Source organism: Mauremys mutica, chromosome 16, assembly GCF_020497125.1.
Source record: "Mauremys mutica isolate MM-2020 ecotype Southern chromosome 16, ASM2049712v1, whole genome shotgun sequence".
NCBI classification, from domain to species: Eukaryota; Metazoa; Chordata; order Testudines; family Geoemydidae; genus Mauremys; species Mauremys mutica.
The window spans coordinates 19,245,024-19,267,497 of NC_059087.1; the positions used below are offsets into that span (position 1 = coordinate 19,245,024).

The 22,474-nt window shown below is 48.1% G+C and overlaps 3 gene segments (V, D, J or C); all 3 read right to left on the minus strand.

Moving 5' to 3' along the window:
* Positions 1-1,022: 1,022 nt before the first annotated feature.
* LOC123351209 lies at positions 1,023-4,967 on the minus strand. The segment is given in 2 exon segments: positions 1,023-1,709; positions 4,817-4,967. Coding segments are annotated over 2 exon segments (474 nt in total).
* Positions 4,968-9,001: 4,034 nt separating this feature from the next.
* On the minus strand, positions 9,002-13,184 carry LOC123351124. The segment is given in 3 exon segments: positions 9,002-9,704; positions 12,494-12,546; positions 13,123-13,184. Coding segments are annotated over 3 exon segments (438 nt in total).
* Positions 13,185-16,900: 3,716 nt separating this feature from the next.
* Positions 16,901-22,165, minus strand: LOC123351125. The segment is given in 3 exon segments: positions 16,901-17,482; positions 21,024-21,076; positions 22,140-22,165. Coding segments are annotated over 3 exon segments (402 nt in total).
* Between the last annotated feature and the right edge of the window lie 309 nt (positions 22,166-22,474).

A 22,474-nucleotide genomic window follows, 5' to 3' on the forward strand; every position in this document is an offset into this window, starting at 1 on the left:
CATTGTGCTGCCACCAAATATCCAGCATAGGTGATACAAATGTATCCCTTTATCTCCGGGGCCCATGGCTGTAGGAGAACCAGTATTCCAGAGTCTCCTTTGGCTGCTGGCCCAGCACGGCTCAGGGGTCCATGATAAACGCTCTCCGGGAGGTGAGTTCCCGGCTGTGCACACGGTGGGTGCTGCTGTCTGGGAAGGGTGGGGCAGACTCCCAGGTGCCCCTCAGAGTATCCAGTCTCACATGCAACATGAAACTTATCCCCGGAGCCCCAGCACCATTTATGGGTTTTAATGGGACACAAACTGTCTGCTCCGGCCCATCAAGGCCCAAACTGTGCAACACACAAGACGTACTAAGGGCCCCAGTGTTGTGCACCCAGAGAATCCCGATCATCAGGACTGGTCTGATTTACTTCTAAGTAACGATGCTTTTCAAGTGTAATATCTTGAATCTGAAGGCTCCCAAAGCACTTTACATACTTACACAGCTGGTCAAACTGGACATGAGGATCACTGCCTTCACCTGTAGTTGAAATACAGGACTTATCGCACAGTGGGCAGCAGCACTAGTTTATTTCAGGCAGATTTCCCTGTACAGCTGAACCTGCTGGGAGGGCCAGTTGGGCTGGTTGAGAGCTGTCACCCAGGCTGGTGTTGGCAGGATAGCAAAGGCCACTTTACCAAAGAGGGGTTTGGGTCTCTACTGACCAGAAGTAGCCAGGAGCTCTGTTTACATCCTATCCCAGGTAACTGCTATCAGCAGTGTCGTGCCCCTCACTCAATGGGCCAGATTTGGCCACTTATTCCCCTGAGTGTTGCTGTTCAGCGAATACCCCATTGACTCCAATGCGTCTACTTGAAAAATGTTAAGGGAGAAGGTGGTACTGGAATCTGCCCCATGCGCAGGCAGAGGTTGACTTAATACTAACTCACAGAGCAGACTGTTCTCTGCAGGGCTAGTGACCCAGCTGAGCATTGACCCAGCCTAAAAAGAAAACCATATTAGCTGATAAACGGTTAGTTTATTTTATTGGATGAGAAGGTGAATATTGCAATTAATACACGAGGTGTAAAAGGGACAGAAGAAGTTAAACTCTTCACAGTCACAGTGATAGTCAAGTTTTTCTGATTTTATTAATATCATAAGAAGGCTGCATCAGAGACTAAAGCAGGAAGGACAATTCCAGGGAATGCAGGGGGGTGAGAGCAGTGGGGATTGGGAATAAAGACGGTGTCGTATGGATTGGTAAAATCCCCCACCTAAAGGAGGAAGCAGATTTGCTGGAAATCAGCATTATGGAAATGCTACAGACAGATCCTGGCTCCTTTGGGGAGCCCCCTACAGACTGACATGGGAACCAGCCGAGCCCTCCGGGGGTCAGAGGGTTAAGAACACTCTGAGCTCTTCAGGGACTTCTCGAAGCTCTTCCCATCGTGTGTCACCTGGCAGGTGTAGGTCTCATGGGCCTTCCACTGTGATGCATCCAGAGACAGGTAACTGCTGGCCATGAACTTGTTGTCACTCTGTTTGGAGGGTTTGGTCGTCTCCACTCCAGTGGAGATCTGCTGGCCGTCAGCTTTCCAGGTGACTTGGACTGACCCTGGGTAAAAGCTGCCCAGCAGACACACCAGTGTGGCTTTGCTCTTTGTCTTTATCTCTTCTGAGGATGGAGGGAAGAGGTGCACGGTGGGAGATGCCTTTGGCTGACCTACAAGACAAGGAAACTCAGTGTTAGAAAACCCCAAAACAGAGACTGTCAATGCAGAATACAAGAAATTCCAGATCTCTGCAGTGTAACAAATCCAACTTCTCACAAGCACTGTGGGCAGGGTAATTATTTGAGATGTTATCCTGGTTAAGGCACAGGACTGGGAATCTGGACACTTGGGGTCCATTCTCCGTTTTGCCACAGGCTTCCTCTGTGAACCTGATGAAGTCACTGACCTCTCTGCCCATGAAAGGGGATCACATCACTGAACTCTCCGCACACAGGCTTTTTCTCAAGGTTTGTTTATTTACATATTTCTAAAGTGCTGAGACACTTGGTGGAAGATGCTGGAGAAGTGTGAAGTATTATCAGTATTGTTTCCAAGCTCCCCTTTTAATTCATTGTTGCTCAGATACAGGGAAATACGACTTCTAAACAGCTGGCAACCTAGGCAGTTTGCACAGAATTCTTCAATATTAAGTGCTAGATTTTGATCCCCTTCCTCACATTGAGTAGCACCTTCCTTCTCAAATGGTGCCGTTTAGTGCAGACCAAGGTGCTACTCATTGAATTAACTTGGAAGATATTTCCATGGTGAAAACTCTCTCTCTCTCTCATTTCTCAAGAACAGACTATCTGCGTATGAGATAGTGAGATCCATTCACAAAGAGAACCTCTAGGTCATTCGGCCTTGAGCCCATCTTAGAAATATTAAAAAACAGCAGATAAGTATCTTCCTAGGACTATGTTCTGTTTTTTATTTTTGGGGCTATTTCTTAGGGTCTAAGCTTAGAGTTTAATTTGTCTGTTCAGGCCTTGGGGGCTGTTTCACAAGAGGTACAGAGGAATCTGGGAGTAACCCCCATTTTTCCTAATGAAAAAAAATGCTATAACAGATAATTACAAAAAAACAGTAGGATCCAAAGCATAGGACAGGAGAGCTACATGCATTAAATAGTGTTTTATGGAAAGCACTGTAAAATTCTGTATAGTTTTGCGCGCGAGAGAGAGTTTGTTTTTTTGAACCATCCTATGGAATTCCATAGCAGGGATAAATTCTCTATTCTGCCAAGTGGGTGATTAAACCCATTGTTGAATTCTCATGGTCTATCTGGGTCTGTAGGTCTCACTGCTAAGGGTCAGATCTTCTGATTAACACCTGGGTGACAAACAACCTCCTACCACACCCTGGTTGCCTGTTCCTGTTGCTGAATAGCCGAGTTACCAAGCAAGCTTGTTGCTGAAACATTTTCAGCAGCTGTAAAGTACAGACTCGTTTATGGGACCAATCCCTGCTACAGGGCCCGATCCAGTGTGCGTCTGAGTGCTTTGCTGGATGGGGTTCAAGAGAAGAGGAAAAGGGACTTTGCAAAATACTCCAATGAGGGTTGATTTCATGGTGGGTGCCGAGTAGATTCCCCGGGGCCCTCGCCTGGGCTGTGCAGGGAGACATTGAAGGCACGACCTGCTTAGGAAGGGCACAAAATTTTGGGGAATTTTTAAACTCTTGCTAACATTTATGCACCAGCCTTGTTGCGGGGGCCAGATTGGGATGCTCGTCCTCGCGCCAGGTTGCATCTTACTCCACAGGCAGTTGGTCCCATTTACATTAGTGGGACTGTATGAGAAGCAATTTGCTACTTGGCATGAGTAGGGCTGTCGCTGTCTGGGCCTTAATTATTTCATGTTTTATGTAGGTCAAAGCAGCCAGCAATGGTGTTTAAGTCAGGGCTGACAATATTAGCTCACTGAGCTCTGGCTAAGCCAGGTCCATCAGGTCCCCAAGGCTGTTCTGTAACTGAAGCCGGCTGGTCCAACCAGCATCCTGATCACTGAGCTTGGCAGACACAGAATCCGGCCTCTAGGAAGCCGTCCAGCCTTTCAGACTGGCCAGCAACCTCGTTAGTGTGCCCCAGGCTCAAGGGACACAATTAGTGCAACCTCTTTAAAGCCCTCTCCCCCTGCAGGCTGCTCCAACCCCCCTCTGCATATTTCAAAGGTTTCGGGTGGGGCTGGGTTGCATTTCTAAACTGAATTCCAGTGGTAGCTACAGTCATCCAAGGTACAATGGAACGGATCCTCCGGGTCAGGAGTAAGTCAGTCAGTGCAATCAGACTCACTCAGGCTCAGTGTAAATCAGTGCATCCATTGCTGGCAAGGCAGCGACAGGGATTTACACCATATGAGGAGCTGGTTTTCTATTTTTCAAATGTTATCAGTCACCTGTCTAGCTCTAACTGAGCAATGCTACAAATAGGGCTGGTTGAAAATGACCCATGAATACTATTTTCAGTGGAAAATTGGTTTTCAACTGCATGACAATTTGTGTTGGAAGTATCTGCTTTTCTCAAAACAAATTTTTGGTTGAAAATCCAAAAATAGAAAAAATTGAAATAACTGAAGCATTTTTGGTTTTCAGCTGAAAATGCTTCTTGGGGATTTTGGACCCGTAGAGATGAAAATGTTTTTTGTTTTGCTTTTCCTAAAATTATTCACCGTATAAAACCCTATTTTCTGCCCAGCTCTCAGTGCTAAGCATTTCCCTCCAACGGCCCCCGACAAATCAGATTTTAAATCACCAGGGACCAATGATTTTTTTTATAGAACATTAGATTTCAAGGGACTGGACATATGTCTGTAGGAGCCTGGGGTGAGTTTTGGTGGAGCTCTATTGCGGACAATGGAGCTAGGACAGTGCAGCACCTGAGAACCTGGCTCTGGGTTTCTTTCATACACTGACTAACACCCGGGGCTACTGAGAAATAGTTCATATCTTAAAAGAAAAAGAGAGAAAATCTTTCCCTTAAGGGGCTAACACTAGGTCATCGTAACTGGGGACCCAGTGGCAGAATATCAAGAGGTTTCATGGGCAAATTCAAACTTCTCTTCATTGGGAAAAGAAAAGAAAATCCAACATGTGCCGTGTACACCCGCTATGACTATCCAGAGAGACTAACCGTTATTCCCAACACTGTGCGAAGGTCCTTATAAAAAAATGAGAGAAGTCCCGAGCCCGGCGTGAAGACAAAGAAATCAGCAAAAAAAATCATGGAAAATGTACAATAGAGGCAGGAGAAGGAAAGTTTGTGAGTAATTCAGTGACTTACCAAGGACGGTCAGCTGGGTTCCTCCACCGAAGACCCACCACAGTGACACAGGGCTGTACAAAAACCAGTCCCAGTCGATGGCAGGGAGAGGTCGCCACCTCTGCCCGCGTAGGGAATAAGAGGCGCGGGGCAATTTCCTTTGGCACCCCATGGGAGTGCAGGTTTATCCTTTCTGGAGAAACTCATTGTACAATTGGAGGATTGAAGATCCACTGGGAAGTGAAGCAATGGAGTATTCCTTGGCCAAATCCTGGTCCCCATACACAGCCCACGTAAGAGAGCAGAAGATGGTCTTGTCGTTAAGGCACTGGAGTGGGAGTCAGGAGACTGAGGTTCAGGTCCTGGCCCTGCCACAGACTTTGTGCCCTTGGTCAAGTCACGTCATCTCTGTGCCTCCATTCCCCGTCTGTAAAATGTGGGCAGCACTTCCCTGCCTCACAGCGTGGTGTAAAGATAAATTTAGTCGTGTGTTAAAGATGCTCAGGCACAACAGTGGTTGAGGGCATAAAGGTACTTAGAGAGAAGCAAAGGATCTCTGTGTTCTGGTATCGCACTGGGTTCCCCCACTACAGCGCTCTCCCAACCCCCACACAGGCTGTGGATCTGCCTGCGTGTCTGTGCGGCTGTGGCTGGAGCCCGCGGAGAACGGTTGTGGGTGCTGGAGGCATGTACACAACTGGACTGCGTGTTGGTCCTTCCACTGCCATTTGGCCCTGACAGGCCAGTACTGGGCCAAATTCATCACTGGGGCCATTGTACTGACTTCCTTCCTTCCATGACGTAATTCCACGGTCATTAGCATTAGCTGTCAGTATTGAATGGATTCAGTGGTATATGTTATGGATACGATAACAGTACTTAGAAAGCATGTGTCCATGACCCCACACCTCTGGGAGCACCAGCATCTTTCTAGACATAATTAACGTACAGCATGTCCCTGTGACCCACCAATTAGTGTCAGCGAAGAGACAGATCGGACATGCCAGGAGCTGCACACGGGTGGATCGGATGTGATCCAAACCACGTGCTGTCCTCGTCTGCTCTCTGAATAGTGCAGCCTCTCTGCACCTGTCCTTGAGAAGCTAAAACATCCACTCCCAGATTGTCCCAACTTACCTGATCAGGGTCTTCAGATGGGCCAGGGGGTCGCTCAGAGTCACTGGGCACAGCCCTTCTGCCCGGAGCTGCATCATCACATCCTGTGTTCGCTCTCAGATGAGCCATGCAGGGGGCTGGTGACGTCTCCACATTGGACATGCCTGAGGAATGACTCAAGATCCATGTGCCATGTAACCAATCACCCCACGCTCTGTCTGAACCCCAGCAGGCATTACTGGATCAGGTGCAGGCATTACTGGAAGCCAGGAGCCAAGCAAGATGCTCAGAACCTTTGGTGCTTGTAAAAGCCATGTCCATTGTACAGCTGGTATATGCTGGAAAATGCTCCAGCTCCTGTTCATACCAATAAAAGGCAATGCTGGTATCAATAGAGAGCAGGTCTGCTCAGCCCATGTCCAGTGTGCAGGGGTGGTTTGCACTTTCCTGAAGGGAGCCCCTCAGTTGCCTTTAGAAATTAACTCAGTGCCACTGACAGCCACTTGCTCTGAATTTCCCAGCTGTTCTCAGCAGTAAATCCCTGCGCTGTTCTCTGGACAGAGCTGCCCTGAGACTCTCACCATCGCTGGGCTATTCCCTGCCCCTCAACTTAGGAGAGCAGCTCTGGGGCCTGCTGCCCAGCAGAGTGCGGGTGTGTGGGGCCCCTCTCACCAAGGGCAGGGCCAGTAAACATCTAGGCTGTGAGCTGTGTCCATGCTCAGCTGGTTTCTTCTGAATTAAACCAGGGCGCTGGACCCTCCCTCTGACTGTAAATACAAACTCCCCTTAGCGCCTGGTGTGTGTCAGCTCAGCACGGCCAGGGGAGTGAATGGGACCAGCCTCATTCCCTCAGTAATGGGCAGCAGTTGAAGCCAAGAGGGATCATGTGGTGTGTTTAACACGTTATCTGAAGTTGGTGGGGAAGCTCCTGTGACTTGAGTGGTTCCGTCTCAGACCCTGCGAGAATTCCCTGGTTAGGGGAGGGCAGGCCTGAGCCATGAGCAAAAGGGCCCAAGTTCCATTGTCAAAGTGACTTTAACACTCCAGCCCAAGTGCTTACGGTATTTAAGCACCTATATGGACAGGCAGCTAGCTAGCGGGATTTTGAGAAGCACCTGTCTGCCAAACGCCCATTCATTTCAATGCCTTTTAAATCTGGCCCTTAGGCTCCTGAATCCTATTGACTTTCAGTTGAACGTAACTTTTTATGGAGTGAGTCACTTTTGAAAATACCCTAAATATTTCATGCAGTTTTTCAGTCCATTCATCAGTCTATTGCACTTCACATGTGCAAGGGAACAGGCCCAATTAATAAACATTGAGAAAGGAAGTGAATCTCTTTCCAGAACCTTTTTGTCAGTGAAGTAGTGTTAAAATCAGCGCAGGCTCTCTGGTTTCTAGTAGCCAACTCTATGGGACATGTTCCCTCCCCCTCTCACACACATGCTCTGTGTGAGCTTCTGAAAATGTCTGAGCACCATTGTCCCCTCTGTGTTCTGCACACTGTGCTCTGCAACTTATAACCTGGGATTCTTATACCCCCGCCATGTACAGACGTGTGGGTGGGTGGGTGGGTGGGTGGGTGGGGGGAAGGAGGAATGGTGGGACAGTAGGTCTGGGGATGCTAAAAATACTTTGAAGTTTGAGACCCTCATTCTTTCAAACTCGATCCATATTGCAGCTTCCCTCTGCTCCCCTTTCCCCTTCCCTAGGAGGTGGCAGTGCATGACCGTCCGTCCGTGTCACTCATTGTGAGTGGTGACAGCTCGGTGGGATCTAACAAATATGTGGCATATGTGATACAAATCTATCCCTTTGCCTCTCTGGCCTGAGGACTGTAGGAGAACCAGTGTTCATGGGTCTCCTTTGTCTGCCTGGCCCAGCACTGCTCAGGGGTCCATAATAAATGGTCTCCATGATGCAAATTCCCAGCTGCACACACGGTGCGTGCTGCTGTCTGGGAAGGGTCGGACAGACCGCAGAGTGCCCCTCGGAGTATCCAGTCTCACATGATACCGATCCCCCAGCACAACTATGGGTTATTAATGGGACACACGCACTGTCTGCTCTGGCCTGCCAAGGCCCAAATTGTGCGGCATCTGAGAAGTATCACAGGCCTGAGTGATTCCAGAGAATCCAGATCACCAGTAATGTTCTGATTTCATTTGAAAAGCATCTTGAATCTGAAGGCTCCCAAAGTACTTTAACCATCTACACAGCTGGTCAAACTGCACATAAAAGTCACTGCCTTCCCCTCCAGCTGAAACACAACAAGTGTCACACAGTGGCTATCGGCATCAGTTTAATTCAGGCAGATTTCCATGTACAGCTGAACCTGCTGGGAGGGGAGGTTGGGTGCATAGGGAGCTGTCACCCAAGTTGGTATTTAATATCCTGCCAAATGCCACTCTTCCAACAGGGCCCTTTGTGTCTCTACTGACCAGACAGAGCCAGGAGCTCTGGTTACAGCCTGTCCCAGGGACCAGCCTGCAGCAGTGTGGTGCCCCTCATTCAATGGGCCAGATTTGGTCACTTATTCCCCTGAGTGTTGAGCTGTTCAGCCAAAAGCCCATTGACTCCAATGACGCTACTTGAAGAATGACTAATGCTCAGGGAGAAGCAGGGAGCTGGAATCTGCCCCATGCGAGGGCAGAGGGTGACTCAATACTAACTCACAGAGCAGGCTGCTCTCTGCAGGGCTAGTGACCCAGCCTTGCATTGACCCAGCCTAGCCCTGCTGCTCTGTTGGGAGCTGCAGGGATCCAGCACAAGTGGGGCTGGCTGCAGACCCACAGGGGTTTGCATTACGCTCTCATGCAGCCCCCATCACCCAGGGATTCCCTAACACAACGTGTGCTCTGCAGAGAGATTTGTGCAGCAGCGATTGTCACACCTCACAGAAGTCTGGCTGAGAGCCAGAGTGAGCAGTGTTAAGGGAGAACAGGCACAGCTTGGGGAGTGATCCCTCTGTGACATCTCTCCCCATCCCCGATCTCCATGATATGACACATCACTTAGCATCACTTCTCATGAGCTTGTCTGAAACCCCAAAGCCAACAGCTCCTTACTAAAAAGAAAACCATATAGGGAGATAAAAGGTAAGTTTATTTTATTGGAAGAGAAGGTGAATATTGCAATTAATACACGAGGTGTAAAAGGGACAGAAGAAGTTTAAACTCTTCACAGTCACAGCGATAGTCAAATTTTTCTGATTTTATTAATATCATAACAAGGCTGCATCAGAGACTAAAGCAGGAAGGACAATTCCAGGGAATGCAGGGGGGTGAGAGCAGTAGGGATGTGGGAATAATGATGGTGTTGTATGGATTGATAAAATCCCCCACCTAAAGGAGGAAGCAGATTTGCTGGAAATCAGCATTGTGGGAATGCTACAGACAGATCCTGACTCCCTTGGGGAGCCCCCTACAGACTGACACGGGAACCGGCCGAGCCCTCCGGGGGTCAGAGGGTTAAGAACACTCTGAGCTCTTCAGGGACTTCTCGAAGCTCTTCCCATCGTGTGTCACCTGGCAGGTGTAGGTCTCATGGGTCTTCCACTTTGATGCATCCAGAGACAGGTAACTGCTGGCCATGAACTTGTTGTCACTCTGTTTGGAGGGTTTGGTCGTCTCCACTCCAGAGGAGATCTGCTGGCCATCAGCTTTCCAGGTGACTTGGACTGACCCTGGGTAAAAGCTGCCCAGCAGACACACCAGTGTGGCTTTGCTTTTTGTTTTTATCTCTTCCGAGGATGGAGGGAAGAGGTGCACGGTGGGAGATGCCTTTGGCTGACCTACAAGACAAGGAAACTCAATGTTAGAAAACCCAAATCCAGCGACTGCTAGTGCAGAAAGTAATAAATTCCAGATCTCTGCAGTGTAAGAGATCGAATCTTTTACAAGCACTGGGGCAGGGTAATTATCTGAGATGTAAGATGTTCTTGTGGTTAAGGCACAGGGCTGGGAATCAGGACATTTGGGATCCAATCCTTGGTCTGCCACAGGCTTCCTTAGTGAACCTGGCCTAGTTAGTAACTGTCCTTATGTCTGTAAAAGGGGCTTTCACTTTACTCATCCTTTTTGTCCCTTGAATCATTGAAGGCTTGATCCCATATTCCTCCTGCACCCATAACTCCCACTGACTTCCAATAATAGCTTGGGGCCTGCAAGAGGTACAGTGACGCTAAAGGAAAAAATCAATTGGTGTGAATTGCATTGCGATCTGTATGCACTGGACTTTTAGCAAGAGCCATTCACAAAGAAATGCTGCAGCTGATTCTGCGTTATGCTGCGTTTTAGAAATCTAAAATCAGCTTTCTAGGGATTTTGGACTACGTTGTACTTATTAGTTTCAGGATATTTCTTAAGGTCTAAGATTTACTTAGAGTTTAATGTGTGTGGTTAGGGCATCGGAAGTCACTTCAATGCCAGGGAGAAATCCAGGATAACCAACATTTGTTGTTGTTTTCCACCTTCTGCAGGCCTTTCTACCTAGGGACAGCACTTTTGAATAAGACCTTGATAGGAAATAACCTCCTCAACTCATCCTGTGATAAGCTGGCTGCTGAACAGCCTCGTTACCGAGTTAGCTTGTTGCTGAAATGTTTTCAGAAACTTGTAATGTACAGACTCCTGTATGGGACCAGTCCCAGCCAAAGGGCTCGAGCCAGGATTTGTCTAAGTGCCTTGCTGGAGCAGGGTCCAAGACGAACAAAAGGGAGACTGCAAAATTTCACAGTATTGGTTGATTTCACGGTGGTACAGAGTAGATTCCCCTGCACCCTCGCACGATGTTGCGCTATGTTACTGCATGGAGATATGGAGACAGTAAAGGACCGGTGGCTTTGGAATGGACACAAAAGTTTAGGGAATTTTTAACCTCCTAGTAAAAGGCACCTGTCTTCTAACTCGGGCTGAACTGAGACGCTCTTCCTCATTCCAGGTAGCACTTTACTCCTCAAGTGGTCGGTCCCACTGACGTCAGTGGGCCTGTCTGAAGAGCAAGGTGCTACTTAGCACGAGTAGGCTCGGTGCACCCTGGGCTGTAGTTATTTCACGCTTTACACAGGTCAAAGCTACAAACAATGTTGTCTGAGGTAGCACAGTCAGCCCTGATTTACTGAGCCCTGGCTAGCCGAGATCTATCTGCTCCTCAAGGTTTTACTGTAACTGAAGCCTGCTGGCCCAGCCAGCATCCTGGTCGTTGAGCTCTGAGCCTGGCAGCCGGAGAGTGCAGCTTCCAGGAAGCCATCCAGCCTTCCCAGACTGGCCAGCAACCTTGTTAGTGTGCTCCAGGCTTGAGAGAGGCAAGTAGTGCCGCCTCTTTCAAGCCTTCTCGCCCCACAGGCTGCTCCAACCCCACCCCATTTATCTGTAACTCCATATTTCAAAGGTGTTGGGTGTCCCTGTCACTGTCAGAAAATCAGGGTTGAGTGGTATTTCCAAACTGAAATCCACGATAGCTACAGTCCATCCAATGTACAATGGAACCGATCCTCCGGGTCAGGAGTAAGTCAGTCAGTGCAATTACACTCACTCAGTGTAAGGGTAAATCAGTGTAGTTCCATTACTGCCAAGGGGGCTACATTAATTTATACCACATGAGGATCTGTTCTTATATTTTAAAAATTACTTTGTTCTCATAACTTGCTCTAAATTAGCAATTCTACAAGTAGGGCTGGTCAAAAATTACCCATTAAATCTCTTGTCAGTGAAAAACTGGGTTTTCATCTCAATGGAATTGTTTGCCGCAAGTGTCTGATGACAAAAAATTTCATGTTGGAAACGCAAAAACTCAGAACCAAATGGTTTCTCTAAATATCTGGGGGTTTTCTTTCTCTTTTTTCAGTAATTATTGGATGAATTTTTTTTTTTAATTTTTTGGCTGAAAAGTCAATTTTCTGTTGAGAATTTAGAGAAAAATAACATTTTTCATTTTTGTTGAAATTTTTCCAGAAATTTAAACCTCTTTTTGTGACTAACTCTTACCAAAATGAATAGTCTTCAAATTACTCCAGAAGGGCAGATTTCAAATCACAAAGGACAAATTATTTTTATCCTACATTAGATCCTACATTAGATGTACAGTCCTACAAGGGATCGTACATCTATTTTAAGGAGGTTTGGATGCGTTTTGTTGGCGATGTATTGAAAACAAAGGGACTATGTTGTTTTACTCTGGCTGATGATCTGGCCCTTGGTTTCTTTCACATATTGAAAAAACCCAGTGCGAATAAGGAATGTCTAGTCCACTAAAACAAAAAACAAGGTAGAAAATATTTTTTTTAAATGCTAACAGCAGTTATTTAAAAATTGGAAAATGACTAGAGAATCTGGTTAGGTTTCATGGGCAAATTAAGAAAACTGTTCATTGGGAAAAGATGATAAAAATCCAGCATGGGACATCTACCCCCTGTTCTGATTATCCACAGATTGAACATTGTTCTCAACACCATATGAAGGTCTGTGCATAAAGAGAGAGGAGACCCAAGCCTGGGACTAAGAGAAAAGGAGGAAAAAAATCATGGAAACATGACAGGATTGGCATTGAGAAGAAAAGCAGGTGAGTAATTCAGTGACTTACCAAGGACGGTCAGCTGGGTTCCTCCACCAAAGACAAACCACAGTGACACACGGCTGTACAAAAACCAGTCATGTTCAACGGTAGGGAGAGGTCGCCACCACTGCACGTGTGGGGAAAATAGATGTGGGATGAAAACTGCTGAATCTCCTTGAGGGTGAAGGTTCATCCTTTCTGGAGAAGCTCATAGTACAGTTGATTGAATGAAGATCCATTGGGAGGTGAAGCAATGGAGTATTGGGAGAGCTCACGTGGGGCCAAATCCTGGTCCCAGCACGCAGCCCACGTAAGAGAGCAGAAGATGGTCTTGTACTTAAGGCACTGGAGTGGGAGTCAGAAGTCGGAGTAAAATCCTGGTTTTGCCACAGACTTTCTTTGTGCCCTTGGGCAAGTCACATAATCTCTGTGCCTCAATTCCCCATCTGTAAAATGGGGATAGTACTTCCCTATTTCACAGGGGTGCTGTAAGGAGAAATTCCTTTATGGCTGTGAGATGCTCAGGTATGACAGTGATACAAGTCATAAACCTGCCTAGATAGATGCAAAGGAACTGAATGCTCGGCTGCTTCTGCACTAATTCCACTGCCCCTGTGCTCCCCCAACGCACCCATGGTCTGGGGATCTGCAGGTACCTCCTGCATTGCCTGTGTGTGCTGCTGTGGATGGTGCCCCATGGATCTCCATCTAGCACCATTGTGGGTGGAGGAGGGGACACAGAGTGTTGAATTGGGGCTGCTACGCTGTAGGTCCTTCCACTGCCAGCTGCCCCTCGTAGGTCCCCAGGAGGGAGGGGCTGACAGATTTCTTTGGGATGCTGATAGTGAACACGCTGAGCCACGTTCAACCCTGGTGCAATTATAGTGACTTGTGAGAATTATACCAGAGAAGAATTAGGCCCATTTGCTGCCAGTATTTAATGTATCCAATTGTGTATCTCATGTGGGGGATACCCCTGTTTCCAAAGCACGTGTTTGTAGCCCACATCCCTGGGAGCGCTGCCATTGCTGCAGACATAGTGTAAACACTATCCTAGCGTCACACCAACAAGTGTCAGCAAAGAAACAGATCGGCCATGTGGGGCTGCATGTGTGTGGATAGGAAACCAACACCACGTGCTGTCCTCATCTCTCATCCGGATAGTGCAGCCTTCCCTGCACCCGTCAGTGAGAAGCTACCACATCCCAGGACACGTGGTCCTGCCTTACCTGATCAGGATCTCCAGATAGTCCCTAGGGCCAGGGGTCCCGCTGAAAAAGCTGCATCATCATGTTGTGTTTTGCATTTGGCTGGTGAAGTCTCCACACTGGACATGTCCAAGGATTGGTTAAATAGTGTTCAACATCCATGTTCCAAGAAACTGATCACCACCATCCTCTGCTGGGACCCCAGCCATGGATCGGATGCAGGCGTTCCTGGCAGTCTCTCTGGAAGCCAAGAGTCTGCATCTGGCATATGCTGGAAAATGCTTTAAGCCCTGTTAGTACCAATACAAGCAATGTTGGGATCAATGTCCAGTGTGCAGCAGAGATCAGCACTTTCCTGAAGGGAGCCCCCAGTTGCTTTAGAAATTAACTCAGTGCCACCAACAACAGCCACTTGCTCTGTATTTCCCAGCTGTTCTCAGCAGTAAATCCCTGCGCTGTTCCCTGGACAGAGCTGCCATGAGACTCTCACCATCACTGGGCTGTTCCCTGCCCCTCCCCTTAGGAGAGCAGCTCTGGGGCCTGCTGCCCAGCAGAGTGTGGGCGTGTGTGGCCCCTCTCACCAAGGGCAGGGCCAGTAAACATCTAGGCTGTGAGCTGTGTCCATGCTCAGCTGGTTTCTTCTGAATTAAACCAGGGCACTGGACCCTCCCTCTGACTGTCAATACAAACTCCCCTTAGCGCCTGGTGTGTGTCAGCTCAGCACGGCCAGGGGAGTGAATGGGACCAGCCTCATTCCCTCAGTAATGGGCAGCAGTTGAAGCCAAGAGGGATCACGTGGTGTGTTTAACACGTTATCTGAAGTTGGTGGGGAAGCTCCTGTGACTTGAGTGGTTCCGTCTCAGACCCTGTGAGAATTCCCTGGGTAGCGGAGGGCAGGCCTGAGCCGTGAGCAAAAGTGCCCAAGTCCCATTGTCAGATGTGACTTAAGCACTTAGGCCTGGAGTGTTAAAGGTATTTAAGCACCTAAATGTACAGGGAGGCATCTAACAGGATTTTCAGAAGCACCTGTCTGCCAAACGCCCATTCATTTCAATGCCTTCTAAATCTGGCCCTTAGGTTCCTAAGTTCTATTGACTTTCAGTTGAACTTAGACTGTCAACGGAGTTAGTTGCTTTTGAAAATACACCTCTACCTCGATATAACGCTGTCCTCGGGAGCCAAAAAATGTACCGTGTCATAGGTGAAGCCGCGTTCTATCGAACTTGCTTTGATCCACCGGAGAGCACAGCCTCCCCACCCCCCAACAGAATGCTGCTTTACCGCGTTATATCCGAATCTGTGTTATAGCAAGTTGTATTATAGCGGGGTAGAGGTGTCCCCTAAATACTGCAATAGACTGAATGGACTGAAAAACTGCATGAAGTTCATATTTGCAAGGCAACAGGACCAATTCCTAAACCTTGAGCAAAGGGAGTGAATCTCTTTCCAGGGCCTTTTTGTCAATGAAGTAGTGTTAAAAATCAGCGCACACCAATAGGTTCTGGCAGCCAACTCTTTATGGCACATGCTCACTCTTCCCCCCCCCCCGCCCCTCCCCCTCTGTCTGATCCCTTCACTGTCATCATTGCAGTGTAAGCTCCCGAGAACTTCTGAGAGCCATTGTCCCCCTGTGCTCTGCACACGCTTGGTGCTCCAGAAATCATTATCTGGAAATCTTAAGCCCCCCAAGGACAGTCCTGTGAGTGTGTTGGGATGGCGGGACAGTAGGTCTGAGGATGTTAAAAATATTTGTATGTGAAGGTTAAAAAAAACACTTACTGTTTAAAACTTCTCCATGGTTCGTCCTCCCTCTACTCCCCTTTCCCCTTATTCCTTTCTATAGGAGGTGGCAGTGCATGACTGGCCATCCATCCATCCGTGTAACCCATATTGTGAGTAGCAGTAGCATGGTGCGATCCGACATGTACATGGCATCAGGGCTGGCTCCAGGCACCAGCTTAGCAAGCAGGTGCTTGGGGCGGCCATTCCAGAGAGGGGCGGCACATCCAGCTATTCGGCAATTCGGCAGAGGGTCCCTCACTCCCAGTCGGAGCGAAGGACCTCCTGCTGAATTGCCGCAGATGGCGATTGCGGCTTTTTTTCTTTATTGGCTGCTTGGGGCGGCAAAACCCCTGGAGCCGGCCCTGCATGGCATATGTGGTACAAATGTATCCCTTTACCTCCCTGGCCCTATGACTGTAGGAGAATCAGTGTTCATGGGTCTCCTTTGGCTGGCTGGCCCAGCACAGCTCAGGGGTCCATGATAAACGGTCTCTGTGAGGTGAGTTCCCAGCTGCAAAAACGGTGCGTGCTGCTGTGTGGGAAGGGTGGGACAGACCCCAGAGCGCCCCTCAGGGAATCCCGCCTCACATGCTACTGATCCTGAAGCCCAACTGACGGGTTTTTAATGGGACACAGACTATCTGCTCTGCCCTGTCAAGGCCCAAATCGTGCAGCACCCCAGAAGTAACACAGGCCTGAGTGATACCAGAGAATCCAGATCACCAGTAATGTTCTGCTTTCACTTGAAAAGCATCGTGAATGTGAGGGCTCCCAAAGCACTTCACCCATGTACACAGATGGTCAAACTGGACATAAGGGTCACTGCCTTCCCCTTTGGCTGAAACACAATGGGTGTCATGCAGTGGCCAGCAGCATTGGTTTAATTCAGGCAGATTTCCATGTACTGCTGAACCTGGTGGAAGGGCCAGTTGGGTGGGTTGAGAGCTGTCACCTAAGTTGATGTTGGCAGGATATTAAAGGCCACTCTTCCAAAGAGGGGGTTTGTCTCTACTGACCAGAAGTGGCCAGGAGCTCTGGTTACAGCCTATCTCAGAAAACCACCATCAGGAGCGTGGTGCTTCTCTCTCTATGGGCCAGATTTGGCCAATTATTCGTCTGAGTATTGAGCTGTTAAGCGAATAGCACATTGACTCCAATGAGGCTTGTTGAAGAATGACTGACTAATGCTCAGGGAGAAGCAGGGAGTCGGAATCTGCCCCATGTGCAGGCAGAGGTTGACTCAATACTAACTTACAGAGCAGGCTGCTCTCCGCAGGGCTAGTGACCAAGCTGAGCATTGAGCCAGCCTAAAAAGAAAACCATATTAGCTGATAAAAGGTAAGTTTATTTTATTGGAAGAGAGGGTGAATATTGCAATTAATACACAAGGTGTAAAAGGGACAGAAGAAGTTTAAACTCTTCACAGTCACAGCGATAGTCAAAGTTTTTCTGATTTTATTAATATCATCACAAGGCTGCATCAGAGACTAAAGCAGGAAGGACAATTCCAGGGAATGCAGGGGGGTGAGAGCAGTGGGGACATGGGAATAAAGACGGTGTCGTATGGATTGTTAAAATCCCCCACCTAAAATAGGAAGGAGTTTTGCTGGAAATCAGCATTATGGGAATGCTACAGGCAGATCCTAGCTCCCTTGGGGAGCCCCCTAGAGACTGACACGGGAACCGGCCGAGCCCTCTGTGGGTCAAGAACACTCTGAGCTCTTCAGGGACTTCTCGAAGTTCTTCCCATCGTGTGTCACCTGGCAGGTGTAGGTCTCATGGGTCTTCCACTGTGATGCATCCAGAGACAGGTAACTGCTGGCCATGAACTTGTTGTCACTCTGTTTGGAGGGTTTGGTCGTCTCCACTCCAGAGGAGATCTGCTGGCCGTCAGCTTTCCAGGTGACTTGGACTAACCCTGGGTAAAAGCTGCCCAGCAGACACACCAGTGTGGCTTTGCTCTTTGTCTTTATCTCTTCTGAGGATGGAGGGAAGAGGTGCACGGTGGGAGATGCCTTTGGCTGACCTACAAGAAAAGGAAACTCAGTGTTAGAAAACCCCAAAACAGAGACTGTCAGGGCAGAATGTAAGAAATTCCAGATCTTTGCAGTGTAACAAATCCAACCTCTCACAAGCACTGTGGCAGGGTAATTATCTGGGATGTTCTCCTATTTAAGGCACAGGACCGGGAATCTGGACACTTGGGGTCCATTCCCAGTTCTGCCACAGGCTTCCTCTGTGAACCTGATGAAATCACTGACCTCTCTGCCCATGAAAGGGGATCACATCACTGAACTCGCCACACACAGGCTTTTTCTCAAGGTTTATGTTTTTTTTACATATTTCTCAAGCGCTGAGACACTTGGCGGAAGATGCTGTAGAAGTGCGAAGTATTATCAGTATTGTTTCCAAGCTTCCCTTTTAATTCATTGTTGGTCAGATACAGGGAAATACGACTTCTAAACAGCTGGCAACCTAGGCAGTTTGCACAGAATTCCTCAATGTTAAGTGCTAGATTTTGATCCCCTTCCTCACATTGAGTAGCACCTTCCTTCTCAAATGGTGCCGTTTAGTGCAGAGGAAGATGCCACTTATTGAATTAACTCGGAAGATATTTCCATGGTGAACAATTTCTCTCATTTCTCAAGAACAGACTCTCTGCGTATGAGACAGTGAGAGCTATTCACAAAGAGTAACTGCAGGTCATTCGGGTTTGTGCCCATCTCAGAAATATAAAACCAGCAGATAAGTACTTTCCTAGGACTACGTTCTAGTTATTATTTTGGGGCTATTTTTTAGGGTCTAAGCTTAGAGTTTAATTTGTCTGTTCAGGCCTTGGGGGCTGTTTCACTAGAGGCACAGAGGAATCTGGGGGTAACCCCCATTTTTCTTAATGAAAAAATGCTGTAACAGATAATTACAAAAACAGTAGGATCCAAAGGATAGGAAGGAGAACTGCATGCATTAAATAAAAAGAACAGGAGTACTTGTGGCACCTTAGAGATTAACAAATTTATTTCAGCATAAGCTTTCGTGGGCTACATGTATAAATATCGTCTGTCTGTGTGTTCCATTCTATGCATCCGAAGAAGTGAGCTGTAGCCCACGAAAGCTTATGCTGAAATTAATTTGTTAATCTCTAAGGTGCCACAAGTACTCCTGTTCTTTTTGCGGATACAGACTAACACAGCTGCTAGTCCGAAACATGCATTAAATAGATTTTTTTTAATAGAAAGTAGTATAAAATTCTGTACAGTTTTGAGAGAGAGAGTTTTGGTTTTGAACCTTCCTATGGAATTCCATAGCAGGGATAAATTCTCTATTCTGCCAAGTGGGTCAATAAACCCATTGTTGAATTCTCATTGTCTGTCTGGGTCTGTAGGTCTCTCTGCTAAGGGTCAGATCTTTTGATTAACACCTGGGTGACAAACAACCTCCTACCACACCCTGGTTGCCTGTTCTGTTGCTGAATAGCCGAGTTACCAAGCAAGCTTGTTGCTGAAACGTTTTCAGCAGCTGTAAAGTACAGACTCGTTTATGGGGCTAATCCCTGCCACAGGGCACGATCCAGTGTGCGTCTGAGAGCTTTGCTAGATGGGGTTCAAGAGAAGAGGACAAAAGTTCGGGGAAATTTTAAATCCTTGCTAACATTTATGCACCAGCCTTGTCGCGGGCAGGGGCGGCTCCAGGCCCCAGCACGCCAAGCGCGTGCTTTGGGCGGCATGCCGCGGGGGGCGCTCTGCCGGTTGCCGGGAGGGCGGCAGGTGGCTCCAGTGGACCTCCTGCAGGCGTGCCTGAGGAGGATCCGCTGGTCCCGCGGCTTCGGTGGAGCATCCGCAGGCACGTCTCCGGGAGGTGCCGCGGGACCGGCGACCGGCAGAGCGCCCCCCACGGCGTGCGGCCGTGCTTGGGGTGGCGAAATGGCTAGAGCCACCCCGGGTTGCAGCGGCCAGCTTGGGATGCCCATCCTCGTGCCAGGTTGCACCTTACTGCACAGGCGGTTGGTCCCATTTACATTAGTGGGACGGTATGTAAAGCAATTTGCTGTTTGGCATGAGTAGGGCTGTCACAGTCTGGGCCTTAATTATTTCACACTTTATGTAAGTCAAAGCAGCCATCAATGGTACTTGAGCTAATACTGTCAGCCCTGACTCACTGAGCTCTGCCTAAGCCAGGTCCATCAGGTCCCTAAGGCTGTTCTGTAACTGAAGCCGGCTGGTCCAACCAGCATCCTGATCACTGCGTTCTTCTGAGCTTGGCAGACACAGAATCTGGCCTCTAGGAAGCCGTCCAGCCTTTCACACTGGCCAGCAACCTCGTTAGTGTGCCCCAGGCTCGAGGGACACAATTAGTGCAACTTCGTGAAAGCCCTCTCCCCCTGCAGGCTGCTCCCACCCCAGCCCATTTAACTAACATCTTGCAAATCTCAAAGATTTTGGGGGGGTTTGGGTTGCATTTCAAACTGAAATCCAATTTTCTGTAAGATACAATGTAATGGATCTTCAGTGTCCAGAATAAGTCAGTCAGTGCAATTAGACTCACTCAGGTTAAATGTAAATCAGTGTAGTCCATTGCTGGCAAGGAAGCTACATGGATTTACATCCTATGAGGAGCTGCCTTCTATTTTTAAAATTACATCAGTCTCTTGTCTAGCTCTGAATGAGCAATGCTACAAATAGGGCTGGTTGAAAATGACCCATCAAAACTTTTTTCAGTGGAAAATTGGTTTTCAACTGAATGAATATTTTTGTGGCAAGTATCTGTTTTTCTCCAAAAAACCAAAAAATAAAACAAAACACTTTTTTGTTGAAAATCCCAAAATGGAAAAAGTGGAAATCTTAAGCCAAAATCTGTGAATAACAAGCAAGTTTCAGTTTTCAGCTGAAAATAGTTGTTTGGGATTTTGGACCCATTGAGATGAAAATGATTTTTTTTGTTTTGCTTATCCTGAAATTACTCTCAGAATAAAACCCTATTTTCTGCCCAGCTCTCAGTGCTAAGCATTTCCCTCCAACGACCCCCGACAAGTCAGATTTTAAATCACCAGGGACCAATGATTTTTATAGAACATTAGATTTCATGGGATTGGACACCTGTCTGTAGACACCTGGGGTGAGTTTTGGTGGAGCTCTATTGCGGACAATGGAGCTAGGACAGTGCAGCACCTGAGAACCTGGCTCTGGGTTTCTTTCATACACTGACTAACGCCCGGTGCTACTGAGAAATAGTTCATATCTTAAAAGAAAAAGAGAGAAAATCTTTTCCTTAAGGGGCTAACACTAAGTCATCGTAACTGGGGACCCAGTGGCAGAATCTCATTAGGTTTCATGGGCAAATTCAAACCTCTCTTCATTGGGAAAAGAAAAGAAAACCCAGCATGGGCCGTGTACACCTGTTATGACTATCCAGAGAGACTAAACGTTATTCCCAACATTGTTTGAAGGTCCATATATAAAGTGAGAGGAGTCCCGAGCCCAACGTGAAGACAAAGAAATCAGGAAAAAAATCATGGAAAACGTACAATACAGGCAGGAGAAGGAAAGTTTGTGAGTAATTCAGTGACTTACCAAGGACGGTCAGCTGGGTTCCTCCACCGAAGATCCACCACAGTGACACAGGGCTGTACAAAAACCAGTCCCAGTCAATGGCAGGGAGAGGTCGCCACCACTGCCCGCATAGGGAAAAAGAGGCGCGGGACAATTTCCTTTGGCGCCCCATGGGAGTGCAGGTTTATCCTTTCTGGAGAAAAGATACATGTACAATCGGAGGATTGAAGATCCACTGGGAAGTGAAGCAATGGAGTATTCCTTGGCCAAATCCTGGTCCCCGTACACAGCCCACGTAAGAGCGCAGAAGATGGTCTTGTCGTTAAGGCATTGGAGTGGGAGTCAGGAGACTGAGGTTCAGGTCCTGGCCCTGCCACAGACTTTGTGCTCTTGGTCAAGTCACGTCATCTCTGTGCCTCCATTCCCCGTCTGTAAAATGGGGGCAGCACTTCCCTGCCTCACAGGGTGGTGTAAAGATAAATTTAGTCGTGTGTTAAAGATGCTCAGGCACAACAGTGGTTGAGGGCGTAAAGGTACCGAGAGAGAAGCAAAGGAGCTCTGTGTTCTGGTACCGCACTGGGTTCCCCCACTACTGCGCTCCCCCAACCCCCAAACAGGCTGTGGATCTGCCTGCGTGTCTGTGTGACTGTGGCTGGAGCCCGTGGAGAACGGTTGTGGGTGCTGGAGGCATGTACACAACTGGACTGTATGTTGGTCCTTCCACTGCCATTTGGCCCTGACAGGCCAGTACTGAGCCAAATTCATCACTGGTACCATTGTAGTGACTTCAGTGGAATTGCGTCATGGAAGGCATGTGGCGCATTAGCAGTCAGTACTGAATGGATTCAGTGGTGTATGTTATGGATACGATAACCGTACTTAGAATCCATGTGTCCGTGACCCCACACCTCTGGGAGCACCAGCATCTTTCTAGACATAATTAATGTGCAGCACGTCCCTGTGACCCACCAATTAGTGTCAGCGAAGAGACAGATCAGACATGCCACGGGCTGCACACGGGTGGATCGGATGTGATCCAAACCACGTGCTGTCCTCGTCTGCTCTCTGAATAGTGCAGCCTCTCTGCACCTGTCCGTGAGAAGCTAAAACATCCCCTCCCAGATTGTCCCAACTTACCTGATCAGGATCTTCAGATCATCCATGGGGCAAGGGGGTTGCTCTGAGTCACTGGGCACAGCCCTTCTCCACGGAGCTGCGTCATGACGTCCTGTGTTCGGTCTTAGGTGAGCCATGCAGGGGGCTGGTGACGTTTCCACATTGAATGGGCCTGAGGAACGACTCATGATCCATGTACCATGTAACCAATCACCCCACGCTCTGTCTGATCCCAACAGTGGATCAGGTGCAGGCATTACTGGAAGCCAGGAGCCAAGCAAGATGCTCAGAACCTTTGGTGCTTGTAAAAGCCATGTCCATCGTACAGCTGGCATATGCTGGAAAATGCTCCTGCC